Source organism: Amphiura filiformis, chromosome 7 (assembly GCF_039555335.1).
Source record: "Amphiura filiformis chromosome 7, Afil_fr2py, whole genome shotgun sequence".
NCBI classification, from domain to species: domain Eukaryota; kingdom Metazoa; phylum Echinodermata; class Ophiuroidea; order Amphilepidida; family Amphiuridae; genus Amphiura; species Amphiura filiformis.
Window position 1 is genome coordinate 19,080,669 of NC_092634.1, and position 20,097 is coordinate 19,100,765.

The 20,097-nt window shown below is 35.8% G+C and overlaps 1 protein-coding gene across 1 annotated transcript in view; it reads left to right on the plus strand.

The window, feature by feature from the left end:
* Positions 1-19,578, plus strand: part of LOC140156479 (uncharacterized) — a 90,699-nt gene extending 71,121 nt beyond the window's left edge. The window contains 3 exon segments of the mRNA XM_072179422.1: positions 752-907; positions 8,963-9,137; positions 10,994-19,578. Of these exon segments, the coding sequence (XP_072035523.1) occupies positions 752-907; positions 8,963-9,137; positions 10,994-11,206 (544 nt within the window). The 3' untranslated portion in view covers positions 11,207-19,578.
* The last annotated feature ends 519 nt before the right edge of the window (positions 19,579-20,097 follow it).

The following is a 20,097-nucleotide window of genomic DNA, read 5'->3' on the forward strand; positions in this document are numbered from 1 at the left end:
AAACATGAGATTTTCCTGGCACAGAGTCAATGAGATATTCCAGTTGAATTCCATTCACCTAAAACATTTTTAACCTTATACCTTTACCTACTAGGTTTATATTTTCCATTCTTTTCCAGCAAATTCTATCTCTCTTCTTTTGCTCTTCTTTAAAACAAATTCAAACCTTATACCTATAGATTTATATCTTCTGTTCTTCTCCAGCGTGCCTCTGTGGCTCAGTTGGTTAGAGCGTCGTGCTAGTATTATGGAGGTCGCCGGTTCAAATCCGGTCAGATGCATTGTTTTGGGTGGGGTTTTTTTTCAACGTTTATGTGCACTGGCTACTCTGGGGGAAGAATCAAATTTGTTCGTCCTATTAACCCAAAGAACTAAGTATAACAACTTTCAATCCATATGGAAGGGATATATTGCAGTTCAATACCGATACAAAAATGTTCCTGCTACAATCAAACTGATTTCTATATCAAATGTTGAAGAACATTGGGTGTTTTCAAGAATGAATTTATAAAAAAAGCCTTCAGCTGTTGTAGTTTTGATTTCAAATGGAAACACCATTCAGGAGATCGCATTTGATATTCACACTCCCTGTGTAAAATATTAAGGCCATGTCCACAGGTTGGTTTGGCTTTACACAGAAGTGCAATTCTGAGAGCATTACTTTGACATTTTGCTTTTGATAAAGAATCTGCTAAGATCAAGTGCTCCATGTATGGTACTAATGAACTTTCCCTTTTTATTTATATTCCAGGTCAACATCACTTCATGGAGATAATCGCAGTGCACCAGTAAAAGATATCAAAGATATCAAAGAAATCAAAGATATCAAAGATATCAAGGATATTAGTCAAGCCACATGGTATAAAGATATCAGTCAAGCATCATGGTTCAAAGCAGCAATACCAAGGTAAATTAATGGGCTATTCCATTTAAAATCCACACTGCCCCTGTGGAAGATTTTGGAAATATCTTCCATAGGGGAGTAGGAATTTCAAATGGAATAAACACATTAGGCAGCTCGTTTGAATTTCATACACCCTGTGAGAATGATTCAAATTGAATCTTCCACAGAGGAAGGGTTAGTTTTGGCTAATGTTGGCTAATTCCATTTGAAATTCATACTCCCCCACAGAAGACATTTCCAACATGTAAATGGTCCAATTTAAAGCTTGATAAGGAGAGCAATGTATAACTCTTCATGATGAGTCTATAATGCTGGTTACACACTTACACTAAGGAAGCAGTCCATCTGTTCTGTTGAGTACCATTAAATACTTTTTTGTATTTAATAGCAGTAAAAAAAAAGAAAGGTAAGAGGCTGGATCTACTATGTTATTTACCAACGATTTTCACGGCATGAAATTCTGCGACGCTTTGCGCAATAAGATTTTGTCTCCACAATTGGACTTTTTCTGTGCAATCCACCAAATTTATCAAAATGTAGGGTTTTTTCCTTCTTGTTTTCTGCCATTTTGCTCACAAAAATGATCTGACCCACTTGATGTAAACCTTGTACACACACTGCTCTTCAAACTTGTGATGTTATCAAAACTCTGTGTAATTCCCCACAAAATTTGCCATTTATCACAAAATTCCTCACAAAATTTGCAAGTTTCAATGCAATGTGCTATATTCTGTGCAATTTCTTGCAAAATTGGATATTTTTCACTGTGCAATTCCATGCGATTTACCTTTTTTCATGCAATTTGCCAATTTTTTCCACAAATCGTTGGGGTTTGCTTATAAATATATGCATTTCACTTTGGAAGAACAAAGATGCTTGCATGCTGGTTAGGCTTCAACATAAAAAGTCAAAGATATTTTCTCAAAATATCAAGAGCTATCTCTTGAACCACTCAACCAATAGTAGGCTTGTTTGTATTAATTTTAATACAATTTTGAATTGTTTAAGAAAATTTAAGACTTGTCGTCTGCAGTTGCACCTGTATGGAGAGAATTATACATTTCTAGTCAAAATCTACTTTCTTGATGTTGGTGTTTTTATTGGCAAATATAGTGTTGACCTACTGACATTTTGTCACTTTATTCAGAGGATTATTTTATTTCTGGTGGGAAATCCCTAGTATAGAATCGACCATGTGTTAAGGGGTGGGGTATGAACGTTTGGACAGTATTTATTTTGGGACTTTAGAGCACATCAGACATATCGAATTGCATTCTGAATCGAAGAATGTCCTTCTGATATCAAATAATTTTGATTATTTGAAATTCGCAATTTAATACACATTTTATGGCAAATCATTAAAAATTGATATTTTTGATATTTAACAGTACTCAGAAGTAAACTTTACAAATCTGATGATTTATACTTAAAGTGTATGTAGGTGGGATGAAAAGCCGACGAACAATTGAAAATTTTGAACTTTCGTATTGAAGATATGGATTTTTTTCAAAAAACACACAAAAAAATTAGGTCTTTTTGGGAAAAAATCCATATCTTCAATATGAAAGGTCAAAATTTTCAATTGACCGTCGGCTTTTCCTCCCAGCTACATACACTTTAAGAATATATCATTAGATTTATATAATTTACTTGAGGACTGTTATATATCAAAAATTTGAAAAATATCAATTTTTATAATTTGTCATAAAATTTGTATTATATTGTGATTTTCAAAAATGAAAATTATTTGATATCAGAAAGACATGCTTCAGTATTCAGAATGCAATTCGACAGGTCTGAGGTGCTCTCATGTCCCACAAAAAATACTGTCGAAACATAATAAACGCTCATTCTAGATCCCTTAATCCTGTGGATGCAAGAAGAGAAAGTTCTTTGGGAAATTATTAATTTGATGTGTAAATACTTAGTCTTAGTAATTAAAGTGGGAGAAGAAACATACATCACGTACTGGTAAGCCTACGTACTAGTCTAGAACAAATGAAACATTGAATTACAAACTCGCATAACATGCACAAGTGAATAGTATCATGGACAAAATTCTCGGATGCCCAACCATGCGGGATTGGAACCTGGGACTCTGTTCGTGCAGGTCACATGCTGTAACCACCGAGCTATATGTGAATCCTCAAATACAGGACTTCAAACCTATTTGTGTAAACAGCAGCTCAATGTGGAGACACACTTGGGTCCTGATGGGACCAGGCACTATTAAAATTAATGCCCAAGCCAGACTAAAAAGCCTATAGCATGCTAGCTTTTTGGAAAGGAAATAACGAAACAGGGTTGAAGACAAAGAACAAGGAAAAGAAGACCACTCCCAACAAATCATGTGAAATATTTTACTGTCAGCCGTAGGATAGGCCGACATTATACTTACATGGCAAATGGATTTTCAAATAAAAATCACGGTCTATTATTTATCAATAATCCAATTGACCTATTTCTGCTCATTGATCTTTATGACACAGTTAGTGCTAGGATCTCTCTCAAACATGCTCATCTGTCAGTACACAGTTCTGTAATCCTAATAGGTTTCTATATGCATAGAACGAACTGTGAGTGTGTTGGGTACGCAAACTCATACTCCAACTTGAGATCAACTTTTGAGCTACACTTGTTGATTGGAGGATATTGAACTTTGCCTTTGGAGATGATATTTTGGCTGATAGCGTGGGCAAACAATTGTGTACTATATATATATATCTATATATCTCTTGCATACATGTCCCTGCAGGGGAGGGCAAGGGCCATGTAAGGATAATTGTAGGAAGGAAGTTGTTGTGAATGAAATTAACCCCAACCAATTATCAAATTATACATTAGTTGGTTATATGCGTTGTGGCTGCATGCCCACTGATTACACAAAGTGTTGTTTAAGGGATCTAGAATGAGCGTTTATACCTCAGACGTATCGAATTGCATTCTGAATACGAAGCATGTCGTTCTGATATCAAATAATTTTCATTTTTTGAAATTCACGATATAATACAAATTTTATGACAAATTATTAAAATTTGATATTTTGATATATAACAGTCCTCGAAATAAATTTTATAAATCTAATGATATATTCTTAAAGTGTATGTAGCTGGGAGGAAAAGACGACGATCAATTGAAAATTTTGACCTTTCATATGATTTGAAGATATGGATTTTTTCCCCAAAAGACCTATTTTTTTTTGTGTTTTGGGAAAAAATCCATATCTTCAAAATTTTCAATTGATCGTCGGCTTTTCATCCCACCTACATACACTTTAAGTATAAATCATCAGATTTATAAAGTTTACTTCAAGTACTGTTAAATATCAAAAATATCAATATTTATTGATTTGCCATAAAATGTGTATTACATTGCTGTAATTTCAAAAATCAAAATTATTTGATATCAGAAGGACATTCTTCGTATTCAGAATGCAATTCGATATGTCTGATGTGCTCTAATGTCCCACAATAAATACTGTCCAACGTTCATACCCCATCCTTAATATCAGAGTCAGTTATGGAAGCACAATGCCGAATCATTCTACATGTAGGATTTTATGTTGTGATTTTTTAATCATATTAGAATAACAGGTACATGTATCATGTGTATAGCACTAAGTGACCCAAGATATGGGGATTTGGAGGCTTAGATTGTTTTTCTTATTATAAGTTGAGGATTAAGTGAAGGTTATAGGAATTAGATTTAAGACTCAGGTGTGAGACATAAGACCAGGGCAGTTTGTTGAGACAGACATCATGTGCCTGTACCTCCTTTTTATCAGGGTACATTCATTTGCATGTAAGTGCATTATATGTGTATGTGGGTGGGAAAATAGGTCCTGTGTGAAAGTTTTACAGAGTTAAGCTGTATTTTAAGGCAAATCACTTTTTTTACTTCCATTTGGCTGAGGATTTTCATCAATAATCACTAATTTACATTCAATACCTATATTCCCAGTGATCATCATTGTTGACAACATTCTGATCTCCGCTAAAGACAGTTACAGAGGTTGCAGTGCACTTATTTTGTTAAATAGCCTATATGATCAAATTGGACTGATCATGCTAATAATTGAAATATGTAGATACTCTTCTTCTATGCACCTTTTAAAGTTCAATGCAATATATAGTTTGTTATATCCTAGCTCCTGTCAAAAAAAGGAAGTTATAAATCAATGCATTAAAGTGAACCTCCCTAGTTTATTTAATAGCATGTTAACTCTTTTTCTGCCAGACGGCTTCTTTTAGCTCCCTACTCGTTTATATGCCAGCCAGAGGGTCTCAACTTTAATTTGTTTGGGGTTTTCAAACAAGTTGTGAGTGAACATGGGGATTTACAAATTTGTTTGGAATTTTAGTGTCCAACAGATTAGGAAGGAACAACACACTTGTGATTGTATCTTGTGATTTTTGGCAGCAGTGTAGATTTGTTTTTGACATTTCGTCGTCCGTATTCCATAGTGGCGTATAGTGGGGCGCCGCGAATAAACAACTTTTCGAGAAAATCGGGTTTGAAGAAATGCCAATTTAAAATCGAGTTGTGTAAATCAGACATTCATTATATTTTGTAAATAATGTGGAATTTCTGTAGTAAACTAAATAAATTTTATTGTTATATATTTTTCAAAAGAAATAAATACATACTATTGCTGGCAAACTGAAAATAAAACTATACGTCACTATGGAAAACAAACAAAACGCAATACCCTAACCTAACGTTAACCGTACGCCACCTCGGTCGCCGTGTAATCCCGATGGCGTTACTTTTTGTCGTTCGTATTCCATAGTGGCGTAGAGGTCCGATACGCGGACGCCACTATGACATACGATGTTTTTCATTTTTGCCGATATTTCATAATTATAAAATGTGTATAAAAAGTGGCGTATGGTCGATACGCCACTATGGAATACAAAAAATGTCACTTTGTAACTATACGCCACATTTAATTAATTAATTACTAATTAATTAGCTAATTATGACTGATGAGACTAAGAAAAAATGAAAGAGAGCATCATTAAAAACATATGTTCCAATTTTCAAAAAAATGACCAAAAATCACTATACGCCACTATGGAATACAGCCGACGATTTGGGTGATTGAGGTTGATGTAAAATCCATGAAGCAGAATGAACTTTTGCCCAGAATAAATTTCCTGGAAAAAATGTGGATGAAGCGTGCAAAAATTGGCAATATTAAAAGCTAGTGGTAAAAAAATGAGGTTAATTAATTTGGTCAAACACATACATGTACGCACACCCGTGCATCTATGTTTGTGCAAAATCACCATCCATATTGACAGTGGGGAGAGTGTTGAATTATGGATATGAAATGTTCCCATGGCGATATGAGTTTGTTTACCAGGTGTGGCGGAAGAGGGTGTGTCAGTAACAGCCACCTACAGGATGCAAGGACAGCAGAGAAATGTGCTTCCCAGCATGCATCATTCCAGTGTTTCTATAAACCGGCGCATAGCATTAAATGGTGAAAAATTAAGAAAATTGACCTTTTCGGTAAATCACATAATTCCATGCGTTAGACACCAGATGTCGTTATTTGACGTCATGCTAATGCGCACATCGTTTAACGAACATCGCTACTGTGCTTTACAAGACAGCATGACATCAAATGTTGACATCTGGGACTTGCGCAAGGAATTATGGGATTTACCTAAAAGGTCAATTTCTTTGAGAGATTTTTGTTTTGAGAGATATTTTTAGATAATCGCAATTGACTTTGATGAAGTTCCATGACAACTACCATCCTATTCGCAACTTGCATGGTTCCGCCATTATACACTATGTGCGGAAGAGCCTCGAACTGGCACCAAATGTGAATTGAACCAGTCATAACATTCTGTGTAAGGTTACGTAATTCTTCCTTTCACATTATGCTGCCAGTTCGAGGCTCTCCCCGCACATAGTGCATAATGGCGAAACCATGCAAGTAGCGAATAGAGCAAAGTATAGCACGGTTCCATGACTGATTTGGTGTAATTTCACAAATGCATCATGGGAAGGCATGATATTGTGCTACAGGATGCAAGTGTGTTGAAATGTTGCCTTTAAAATAGGTCTAGCCAGAGTTGCCAACCCCTCTATTTGGTGGCCCAATTGGAAGAATTTTAAAGATATTTGCCATGACCTTTAACCATTCCTTGACCCATAGCAATCACTGGTTAAGAAAATATTGGGCATCTTTTTTAATTGGCTCCAGTGATTCTGGTAATGCCATGTCTCATAGAAGGCAATGGTTAAGAGAAACAATAGGAGACTTTATAGGGATTTGACCCGGGATTTAGGTTGAAAATGTTCAGCAATCCTGGGTGTAGCTATGGTTTGTAGAAGTAAAATTAAAAAAAAAAACACAAGGGAGGGGGAGAAAGCTAACGGAAGCATCTGCTAGTCTCCTTCCCCCACATGCATCCCTCTAGGAAGCACTACACTATATCAGTTGCATGTTGCCAGAATGGGCTGTTCCAATTGAAATCTGCTATCCCCTGTAGAAGATACTATACAAGTCTACCTCAGAAGGAGTGTGTTTTTCAAATGGAATTGGCTAGGGTTAATTATTTTGAAACCCACGCTCCTCCTGTACTATGGCTTAAACAATATCTTCCACAACTGTAGCGAGTGGTTTAAAATGGAAGATACCCAATTGTGTACTCTATCTAAAACCCATAGATGTAACCTAAATCTTCCACAGTACAGGGGGAGAGTGGATTTTAAATGGAACACAATAATGAATTCAGGCTAAAAACAAAAACTGGGTTTACTCCTTTATTTGAGACACAGGCTCCTTTGAGGTTTCATAATCAAAGAGATTTGTATGCTGTGGTTCGAATGAAAGCTTTAGGCTTTTGCATAGTATTATAGGCAGTGTTAGACATAAGCCACAATATGCTGTATAGACCCTATGCAACAAACCAACTGAAACGGTATAACAATGGAAATGACAGCCATGTTGAAGGACAGTTCTCAAATGACAGAGGGACAGGTCCCTAGATCGATTCCTCATTCATTCATACCTACTGCATGTTTTATGGTATTATCATGTGCACATCCGCAAGAATTTTATTTAAATGACGATGAGTCTGTCATGAGTGACATCATATTGCATTCCCTTTATTTCTTATCCCTTTATTATTATCGCTAATCATATATGATGCAATCAAGCCAAATGAGTGGTTTGTTGGACATTGATTTCTAGCTATTATGACGTGATCTTAATCTCCCACGCAGGAAGTGTGAATTTCAAACAGGGTTATCTGAATGGGTACTCCATTTGAAATCTACACCGGCCTGTGTGGAAGATTAAGGTCATGTCTTCCATTAGGAAGTATATGGATTTCAACTATAGCAAACTGGTGCAAAGAGTTCAAATGGAGCAAAGAAAAAAACCATGTGATTTTGATGGTTTTATTTTATGTATAGCACCCCCTTTAGTCCTTACATTTTGAGGTCATGGTTCACTGTGTTGTAGCTCTTCGTGTCTGGTGCCGGGTCTGGTGCTATTTTATCCAAATATATGAGGAAGAAAAGAAGGAAGCCGCCTACTAGACAGGCTTTCCAGCCACTTTCCTTTCAATGAACTATTCCAATTGAAATCCTACACCCCTTATGACTTCCACACAAGGACCGTGAGTTTACAGGATTACCTGAATGGGTGGCTCCATTTTAAACCTACAAGATTAAGGTCATGTCTTCCATAGGGGGTGTATCATGGGTTTCAACTGAAATAGCCTAGTATTGAGGGTCATATTGTTTTATGTATGTAGGTCACGACTCATCAGAAGTTAAATTTCTTATTTTCCTTTTTTTGTCATTTTGTCAATTTTGTGATTATTTTTCTAAGTGTAAGGATACTTACCTGGAGCAGTATACTTAATTATATTGATTTACTCACAAGGTGGCTGAAAATGACATCACACTGACTGACAACATTAATATTGTATAGAACAATTCTTACTTTTCAAAACAGCTAATTTAAACTCGCCTGTGGGTACTTACTGTTAATATTGTTGTTAATATTGTCTTATTCTGTATGTGTATATACAGGGAGATAGCAGTAGAAATCTTGCAGCAAGAAGAGAAAGGTGCATTTATTGTGAGAGAGAGTAAGAGTCATCCAGGATGCTTTGCTCTATCTATGAAAGTGGACAAAGACTTTAACGAATCACAGATTGCCAACTACTTAGTGGTCAGAACCAAAAATGGAGGCTATACTATCAAAGTAAGTACTGAAGAGAGTGAAAATATAAGAGTTGGGACTCTGCCATGTTTGTGTGTCGCTCATGCAGAACAAAATTGTGCACCGACAGTTTATTTCACCAAGCGTCCAGCAATTTTGATTTAAATTACATGTTTGCTATGCATTATGTGCATAATGCTTTCCACTGGGAACCACTACATGGTAACACTCAAGCTTAAAGTTGACATCTATCTTCTGATTTTGGTCTTTTGCCGATAAATACCAGAAGTACACTATTTCGGTCAACATGTGTGACATTCCAATATGGTGGATTTACTGTTGAATTATGCACTTTCCAATTTGGAATCTTTAAGTCTCATCTGTTAGGTTCATAAGCAAAACATGCTGTACTCAAAGGCTGCCCTGTCTTTGTGAAAATTATGTTATTTTGTGAAAAAGAGATGGCTATGTAATGTCTAATTATGGAGAGACACTAAATGGGGTATTCCAGTTGAAATTCACACACATCTTATGGAAGACATGACCTTAATCTTCCACACAGGGAGTGTGAATTTCAAATGAGATTACCTGAATTTTGGAATACTAAACAAAATTGTCTAATTTTAGGCTAACTTGTGCAAAATTGAACTTGATTTGATAAATTACAACAATATTCAGCTGAAATTTACTTAAGGGCTGGGGTATGAGCGTTTGGACAGTATTTATTGTGGGACATTAGAGCACATCAGACATATCAATTGCATTCTGAATACGAAGAATGTCATTCTGATATCAAATAATTTTGATTTTTGAAATTCGCAATTTAATACACATTTTATGGCAAATCATTAAAATTGATATTTTTGATATTTAACAGTACTTGAAGTAAACTTTATAAAGCTGATGATTTATACTTAAAGTGTATGTAGGTGGGATAAAAAGCCGACGATCAATTGAAAATTCTGACCTTTCGTATTGAAGATATGGATTTTTTTTCCCAAAACGCCAGAAAAAATTAGGTCTTTTGGGAAAAAATCCATATCTTCAATATGAAAGGTCAAAATTTTCAATTGACCGTCGACTTTTTCCTCCCTGCTACATACACTTTAAGAATATGTCATTAGATTTATATAATTTACTTCGAGGACTGTTACATATCAAAATTTGAAAAATATCAAATTTTTATAATTTGTCATAAAATTTGTATTATATTGTGATTTTCAAAAATGAAAATTATTTGATATCAGAAAGACATGCTTCAGTATTCAGAATGCAATTCGATAGGTCTGAGGTGCTCTCATGTCCCACAAAAAATACTGTCGAAAACACAATAAACGCTCATTTTAGATCCCTTAATGCTATCAACATTTTCCAGCTAGATTAATCATAAGGTGCAAGTGGAATAGGCATGGTAGTGTAATCTTCCATAGTGGGTGTGTGGATTTTAAATGGTATTGCCAATTGCCAAACTGTTTTTTGGCAGAGCAAAATTTCACACAAAGGGTTGAATTATCAAGAGTTGAAGTTGATGTCAGTGTTTTTACTTGGTTGCGCTATAGGCGTGCCGACAACCATCCATGTACATGTATGTATATGCCCTGTGTGATAAGGTTAGTACGTACAATATAATACTGCGACAAGTGAAATATACACATACGTCACCCTCATCTCTGATCAGACAAAGTATATATATCAACTGCTTGGAGCGCACAAAAGCTAACTGCATGGCATGCCTGGAGCACAAAAGAGTTAACTGCCTGTACTATATAGTTAGCAATTAACCTTTTTGTGAACTAGGCAGTTGGCCTTTGTGTGTTCCAAGTACATGTAGTCATATAAGTGTTATGCTGAGCATGTACATTTACATCTTTGTGTGTTTTCCTCCACCTAATTTACAGGGTTTTGGGCGTGACTTTCCAGACCTTCCACGTCTTATCCATCACTACTCGCTGCAACAAGAACAACTTCCATGCTGCCTAGTGCTATCCAGGAGGAACCCCATATATGAGCAGGAAGAGACTGAAGGACCTGCAGAGGACTATGAGGATGATGAGGACCTGGACTATATGAGCTTGACAGATTTCACTTCTGTAATGGATGGCATGAAGTAATGTCCCACTTTACCATAAATTCAGGCTAACTTAGCATGATCTTAGCCTGAATGCTAACAGATTAACAAATAGGCTTGAATCTTCCCGTGTTATGGCTGAGCATCATGACTTTCTACATCTCATCTGTTTTTGAGGCCTGTTTGTCTGAAATTCAGGCCAAGGAATCATGCTATTATAATAACGAGGATGAGGATCTGGACTTCTGCAATGGATGGCATGAAGGGATGTTTTGCTTTAGTAATTATGGCCCTTCACACTTGATTCTGAGGTGCCCACCCACCCGCAATTGAAATTCAAGCTGGTGTTTGAATTCATTATCACAATTAAGATTCTAAAATGTGATTTGCGGTAAACAAAAACCCTTAAATACATGCCCTTTTTTTACTAGGAACGCAATCTGAATTTGCTTCATGTAGTTTCATGTACTACACCTGCTGGAGCGAGCCTAAGTAAATCCTTCCAATTCTTCAATACATAAGCTTGGGTATTTAATTTTGCATTTTGACTGATTGTGAAACTTGGAAAATTATGACAAAGTTACTGTGTTTGTTTTTGAAAATATATGAGAGGAAACTCAGAATCAAGTGTAAAGGGCTAACCTGTAATGAATTTGAATTCTGACAAAGTGTTTCCAAGACAAACTGTGTTCGGCCTAATGGCAGGCCATGCTATTCACAGAAATCACCTCAGAAATATCAACATTCATAAAGATAATCATCATTTTATTGCCAAAACAATATTTATGGTCTACAATGTTAAATAGAAAAGGTTTCCTCAGCACAGTGACAGTGTCAGTGTACAAGTTTACAAACCCCAAGATTGAAAAAGCCAAGGATTTTGATGCTTAGTTTACTGAAGTGCATCATAGGTGCATTGTGGTTGGCTATTAATAGGTCACCCAACAAAGAGACTGGCTGTGTATGAACTTTGCAAAATAGGTGGCCTAAAGGTACACATTGGGTACCTGAGGTTCATCATATGTGCCCTGTGGGTAGCTATAGGTAACCCATCAAGGAGACTGGTTGCGTATGAACATGTGTCATAAATAATTCATCTTTTTTAGATTTTTATGATTATTTGGAGAAAAAAATCTTTCACATATAAGTTTATATGTAGATCTATATCATACTGGTCGTTGGTGTCTTAAATTCGCTATAGTTAAGCTAACTGTAGAGTGTAATTTTGTGAAATAACAATGATTAGCAAACAATCTATTTTGTCAACCAATTGTCCATGGGTTTGTAAAAACGTTTAATTTCAAGAAAATTCATGTTTTTTACCTTTGCTGTACTGTTTTATGAGATTAAAACAGTATAATTAATAAAATGATAATTGATCAAGTATACCGAGTCCCAATTCTAATAATATAAACAAATAAACAGCTGTAAATGGGGAGTATGTAGGAATACTCCGTGACATGATCTGATCCAATCAGACCGAAGTCAGCAATAACAAAATTGAAATATAGGTAAAAATAAGTGTACGCAGAGTCTATATCAAGCATGTATCCAACTTGAAATATCTGGGATCGAATGATGGCTTCTAGTACCAGTGATCTAACAAGGCAGAAAGCACTTGCTTGGACTGCATTTTGGAAATTAAGAGCACCTCTGGAGAAGGCAGTCAATCTCCATCAGAATCCATCAGCAATGCCCAGATCTAGGCCTATGCTTTGAGTGGCACCCAGCCTCTCATTGACCTAGTAAGGCAGTGGCAGCTTCCTTGAATACATCCTGAGGATGCCGGCGGAGGAGCCTTGTAGAAGATATGCTCTTTATGTTCCATTACATGGCAAAAGAAGACAAGGGTGTCAAAGGGCAAGCTGTTGGGGGACACCAATAATGATTTATAACCAGCCAGATTTATATTGCCTCACTAGCTATGGTTTGTGGTGCCTGGTGAAACTTTGTAGTCCCCTTCCCTCTCATTGACCTAGTAAGGCAGTGGCAGCTTCCTTGAATACATCCTGAGGATGCCGGCGGAGGAGCCTTGTAGAAGATATGCTCTTTATGTTCCATTACATGGCAAAAGAAGACAAGGGTGTCAAAGGGCAAGCTGTTGGGGGACACCAATAATGATTTATAACCAGCCAGATTTATATTGCCTCACTAGCTATGGTTTGTGGTGCCTGGTGAAACTTTGTAGTCCCCTTCCCTCTCATTGACCTAGTAAGGCAGTGGCAGCTTCCTTGAATACATCCTGAGGATGCCGGCGGAGGAGCCTTGTAGAAGATATACTCTTTATGTTCCATTACATGGCAAAAGGAGACAAGGGCACCAAACGGCAAGCTATCCGACTTATACACAGAAACTAAATTGTCAAAATTTCAGACTTTGGTCTTAGTACAGATCGTGTCACATGATATACTGCATCAAAGTTACAGGCTCACATTTTGTGACTGTGAAGAAAGGTGAATATCGCCCTCTCATGTCTTCTTATAGTCAACTCTCATTATCAGTGTTCATAGTTCACTTGCTACTGCTCATGGGGTGATGCAGGATAGTGTTCAGACATTAGTCTGAGTGGATGAGGTTTTATTGCTTATTATTATTGTAGAAATAAGTCTTTTATTTATTGCTATTTCTTGCTCTACAAATATACTTTTGTTAGTGACATTAATTATCGATGCGTATAATTGCTCCATTGGACTCAACCTATTGTGGACAGACTAAATTATGGGTATTGCTTTGATGTAAGAGAAGCTTAATTGGGCTATTCCAGTTGAAATCCATACAACCCCCCCCCCCCTATGGAAGACATGCTTTAATCTTCCGCATATTGGGTGTAGATTACAAATGGAGTCAACCATTCAGGTAACCCCATTTGAAATTCACACTCCCTGTGTGTAAGATTAAGGTCATGTCCTCTATAGCAGGTATATGGATTTCAACTTGAATAGCCCATTATATAATTGTGTTAATTAGTACTCGTCATTTTAACCCCACATTTAAAATGATATCTTGAACTATAGATTCCATATTATACTGGAGCCTTGGGAATAGGTTCAAGGGCATTGGACCTCAACCATTGCTGGAATAAGAACGAATTCAATAACAATACCGTAAAAACTTGATAGTTAGCATATGTGCTTACTATCGAGTGCTTTTGAAAACATGAAATTGTACCAAGTCTGGCACTTTACCAACTGAACTAAAGGGGTTGAGACACAAATTTGCAGGTTTACTTGTTCATACATAACTATGTGTATCGATGATTTGCTCAAACCCCTTTACACTTTTGTAAATGGGGCTCTTTATGTTTGCATGTTTCAAAAGCACTCAATAGTAAGCACATATGCTAACTATCGAGTTTTTACGGTAGTATTATTAATCACTCCACATCATGCAGAACTACTGCTCAATGTAGAGTTATAGAACACCTCACTTGAAAATGTAACCTGTACAAAAGTAATGGTTACTCCAAATGAATGTGGAATGTATTATTAGAGTATTTTCCATACTTAAAAATTGAATTGGATGAATTAAAAACTTTTGATCCAAAAACACAAAAAGCAATTTTATTATATTATTACCAATGAGGATAAATGAATATTTACTTCAAAATGATGGCTCCTCATTTGCATACATCTATATTCTTCTCACATCAAAGCAGTACCAAATTATGGATGGTAATTTTAAGTTTAGTATCAAGATTAATGTACATTGTACATGCTGTACATCCACTTCCAAGAGTTTTACAACACAGTATCTCGTGTATTTTTTACTCCCAGATATTACATTTTTTATTTTGCAGCAGACTGACTCCATAATTACAAAATTATTTTGCCTCCTAAGTACAAAATGCAGTATATGCTTTTATATTGGGCTATTCCACTTGAAATCCACATACCCCCTGTGGAAGATTTAGCTAAAGTATTTCACAGAGGAGTATTGGTTTCAAATAGAATAGACAATTTGGGTAACTTCCATGTGATGTGAAATACCCGCTCCATTTGTGAAAGGTGTAGTAAAGCCATATACAAGGGGAGTATGTGTTTCAAAATAACTAACCCTAGCCAATTCCATTTGAAAAACATACTCCCTCTGTGGAAGACTGTTTTGAATCTTCCACAGGGTATGGCAGATTCAAGTGGAATAGTCCATTTGTATACAGACTGTGTTTTTATATTGTTTACATGTACATGTATGAAAAGAAAGCCACATGCAGTTGTATAATGCAGAATATATATTTATAAATTGTACTTAAAACTTGATCACATGTAAAATGAGTTTGTGTATAATTCTAACTATGGTTTGAGATCGGTGTTGGTTTGTGATCGCGGGAAAAAAGCAAAATGCTGGACCATTTTGTACAAAAATCATAGGTGAATGAAAAACATTTGGATATGGTCTGCTGGTTTGGGTCAGAATTCAATCAAAGATTACGCCAGGTTTCAAGCTGGTATTGAACTGTGGCCACCTATCCCTATTAACCCCAAGCAATCTATCAATTTTCAATAACCTGTGCAATTTTCTGTTGTGACAAACACATTGTTTTCAGATCTCAGCTTGGATTTGTAGTCTTCCATGATTCTTGGTTCAAATGATAGCTTTGTTTGGGGATGTGGTTTTCTTCTTTGAAGTTTTGTGACAGATGTGCAATTGCCACTGTTTGTCATTTAAGTGATATATATATTCTGACCTCAAAAGAAAATACAAACCACCAGAATATTGTATAATCATTAACTTATTTTATTATGTAACTATGATTTATGTTATTATTTATTAGTTTTCTTTAATTTATTAGTGTAAGTACAACTCAGCAACAATGCAATGGATTAGTAACCCCTAACTCCATGGGTACTACTGCCTTACTTACAAAGTACCTGATTGGTTAATTGCAATGGTATAGTCATCTGAGTAACCAATCAAAATGGAACTAGCAATTTTAAGCTTAACCCCCTTTGGCCCTACTGACTATTCTTACCATATCTCTGATTGGCTCAATACATGATATACCTCCTCGTTTTAACCAATCAGAATAATCAGAAGGCTGATAATTTGGGCGGTAGCTCCCATGGGGTTAATTGATAGGGTCAGACCATGGAAGAAAAACATCTCTCTTTCTTCCATGGTCACTGGTCAGAGAATGCATTGTTGTCAACTCAACTCCTATAGCCATTCCTATTGAACTTTTATTGCCAATTAGAATTAACTAAATGATTATGAATTAGCTCTATTTCATTTGCCAAAATAGGATAATATTTGTTTTAATCCCCAAAGATTTGTGCTGTATGTTCTGGAATCAGGAGTAACCAACCATTTGTGCACATTTTTAATATTTAGCCACAAATATTTGAAATAGCCTAAAAATTTGCATTTTAAAAGTAATGCATAAATGCTATGTATACGATTGGCTACCTATTGTTGTTTTTTTCAATATTACATTAATATTTGTTATTTTATACTGTAGTGTGCTTATTTATTTCTTTAAGTGGGCTTTTAATACCATATTAAAGATTTAGTCCAAAGTCCAATTTAAGCATATCATTATGGTCCACCATTTAAGCATGACCTTTGACATGGCCTCTAACAGGTGGGTATGTTCCATGTTTGAAAGTTTCATCAAAGAGAAATGGAGAATCATTGGTTTTGCTGATATTTGAAGGGAGTGTGTGTTTCAAATAGAGATGGTAAATGTGCTAATTCCATTTGAAATCCATACTCCCTGTGGAAGATATTTCCAAAATCTTCCACAATGAGAGTCTGGCTTTTAAATAGGTTAGTCCAATAGTAATTCCATAGATTAAAGAGGTACAGATAGCACACCAAAAGATAAAGTCCCTGTGCTTTGTATGCAAAGAGAACCTCACATATATTCCTTCTATATGCCAGGGTCTAACAAATCACGTATGCCGCACCTGCCTATCATAGAGCTGTATAAAGGGTTTATATACAGTTCTATGATGCCTATGTACTTTGAAAAATGATGCTGGACTTTGCCACTTGGTGAATTGTCTGTAGTTTATTATATTTATGTTAATCTATGAGAACATACACAATAGCACAAGGCAGCCATTTGAATATATCATATTTTCATAATCACCTTAAGTCTTCACCAGGAATGCTAGTAGCCCACTTAACTTTCACAGAATTTATGCAAAATGTGATTTCAACCTTCGAATTTTCAATCTTTTTGTATTTCATATCTTAGATAGTACACAATACAGGGTATATAGAGTTATATTTCTGCTCTTGTAATCTATCTAGAGAATTTAAATTCGATGTATGTAGACAAGTATTTTTGTAAGTTTACATAACAACGAATGCAAGTTGTAATTTCTGTTTATTCTATTATCTGAATGACATTGTATCCTTAGATGCAACATTTGATGAATAGCGATTTACTGGTATGCCTGTGTGACCTGTACCATAACATTTCTATCAGTCGGGACATGGGATAGTAATTGCGAAATTAAAATAATTACGCTAAGGAGGCAAAATATCTGGTCTCACTGAATGTTAGAAATGCAATGCATTTTTATTCAATTATCATTTTTGGAGTTCTTGATGATTTTGCTGCATAATTTCTTTTAAAATAACAAGGAAAAAATTGATTTTCTGCACGATTTTTTAGACGCGCATGGGCGACCAGAGACAAACCTTTTTTTGACGTAGATGCAAGCAGTATTGAAAATCGCTATGTATTATCATCTCTTCTCCTTTCTAATAGAACAGGGTTTTGTAATATGATGCTTACAATTGGCTGTTACAGTTGAATCTACACACCCCCTATGAAAGACAGGGAGTGTAAATTTCAAATGGGGATAGCTGAATATGTGACTCCATTTGAAATGTACACCCCTTTGGTTATATGTCTTCAATAGCGAGTGTATGAATTTCAATTGGTATAACCCAATAGTTACTGTTGATATGTTTCTTCTTAACCTAACCAATGAAAAGAAAAAAGTGAGGCTAGCCTGCATTCTCTAAATTGACGTAGCGCAGTATGTTAATATAGTGTGTCTCGTCTCAAGTTGAGAGTAATGTCATGTTGGATTTTGCAGTGGCAAATTTAAATCGCACATGCTAACCTAACCCCAGGGGCATATACACACTTGTAGAAGAGCGCCTTGTTCATACGTTGGCAACGCAACTATGTAAACACACTAATTCAAATCTGCCCCCTTAAAATCCAACATGACGTTATTTTCAAGTTGAGATGAGACACACTTTAGTATGTTTGCAGCGGGGGCACAGTAGTATTCTATTGATGTACAGCTCAGAAATTTCTCTTCTGTTTTAAAAGGAACGATGCCTCGCAAATCTTGGAAATTCTAGGCCTGCATTCTCAAAACTGACATTAGCATGATTAAAGGGTATGATGTGAGCTATTATCTCTATCTATTGTTATAAGCCAGTGAAATTATGTAATTTCCAATATGTTTAACATGAAAGATACCCTCAAAGTTTCCATTTGTTATCAGGTCCCTATTTAGGCCAGTAAATTGTCAGACGCTTTTGTGTATATTAATTTGTCAGTTGTGACAAAAGCTACATTTTCCATTGGGATGTTACATTGAAAACCATACACCCCTATGGAAGATATGACAGGGAGAATAGATTTCAAATGAAGTCACCCATTCAGGTTATCGCATTTGAAATTTACACTTGGAAGATTAAGGTCATGTCTTCCATAAGGGGGTGTATGGATTTCAACTGGAATAGCCCATCAACTGTTTGTTTGGAGCTTTTGATGACCTGTTTTGTTGGCTCATTTTTGCTGCAGAGTTTTCTGCTGCGACAAAATTGCTGCAGAGTTTGTCATTGTACACTAAGGACCTCGCAAAAAGTGGCTCAGCTGTAACTTTAAAACTATTAATCACATATTGGTATTTGAAAACACAAGAAGAAGAAAAAAGCTTATTTATGGTAATTTGACACCGCATTTCTTACAATTGAGAACTCTGTAAAAGTTTGAAGGTGACAAAAGCCTACGGTATTTGTTTTTATTTTACAGTAAGTTGCATTGATTTGAATTCAGCACAAATATCATGGCGGGTTTTACACGCCACAATGTTTGTGTTTCAACAACCATTGATCGCTGTAAATGCAAATTTAAATATTGTCTTTTTTCTTTAAAAACACTGCTGTGTTGCTATTATGTTGAACAAAATTGAGTGTACGATTAATAGTTTTGAAGCTATGGGCCGGGCATATTTATAATGACCGAGGTCTTTAGACACTAGTATGAGGTAAACATAGGATGGGGGAAGTACCTTAGATTGAATGCTCCATCAATTCATACTATAGATTTATGCTATCCATGATTTGCATGGACCTACTTGCCTAACCATGTGAATTGGTTAGTAGAATATCAACATGTATTTTTGTCATGTGTTAATAAAATGACATCACGTCTCCTTCATATTATTATTATCATCTTTGTGAAAACTCATTGGTGTGTCCCCACAGCAGCTAAATGAAGTATCCCATCATGCATTGCAATGTATCTGCTTGTGCCGTAGTAAATGTAGACAAAAAATAAGTATGAGCCACTTAAATATTGATAGCTATCGATTCTTAATACTTTAGGGGTGATATTTTTTCAAACAAAAGTCTAAGCATCCCTAATGTAAGTAAGTAATTGAAAGTTGAAGTGAGGGATTTTTTGTACATTTTCTATGGCACCTGCAATTCTATTATGGTACCAAAAAGCATAATGGGATAGGTCTTTCAGCTGCTGTGGATTGTCCCAAAGAAATTAGGCCAGAATTTCATAGTTGAAGAATTGAAATGTAACACTGATAAATGCCACTATCAACATCTGCCCTATTGTGGTATTGGCTTTTAGATTGACACCCAGTTTGTTTTAATTAAACCCCATGAGAACTACCTGCCGATTGGTCAAAATGATTATTGTGTCTAATTTTGAACCAATCAAGGAGGGTA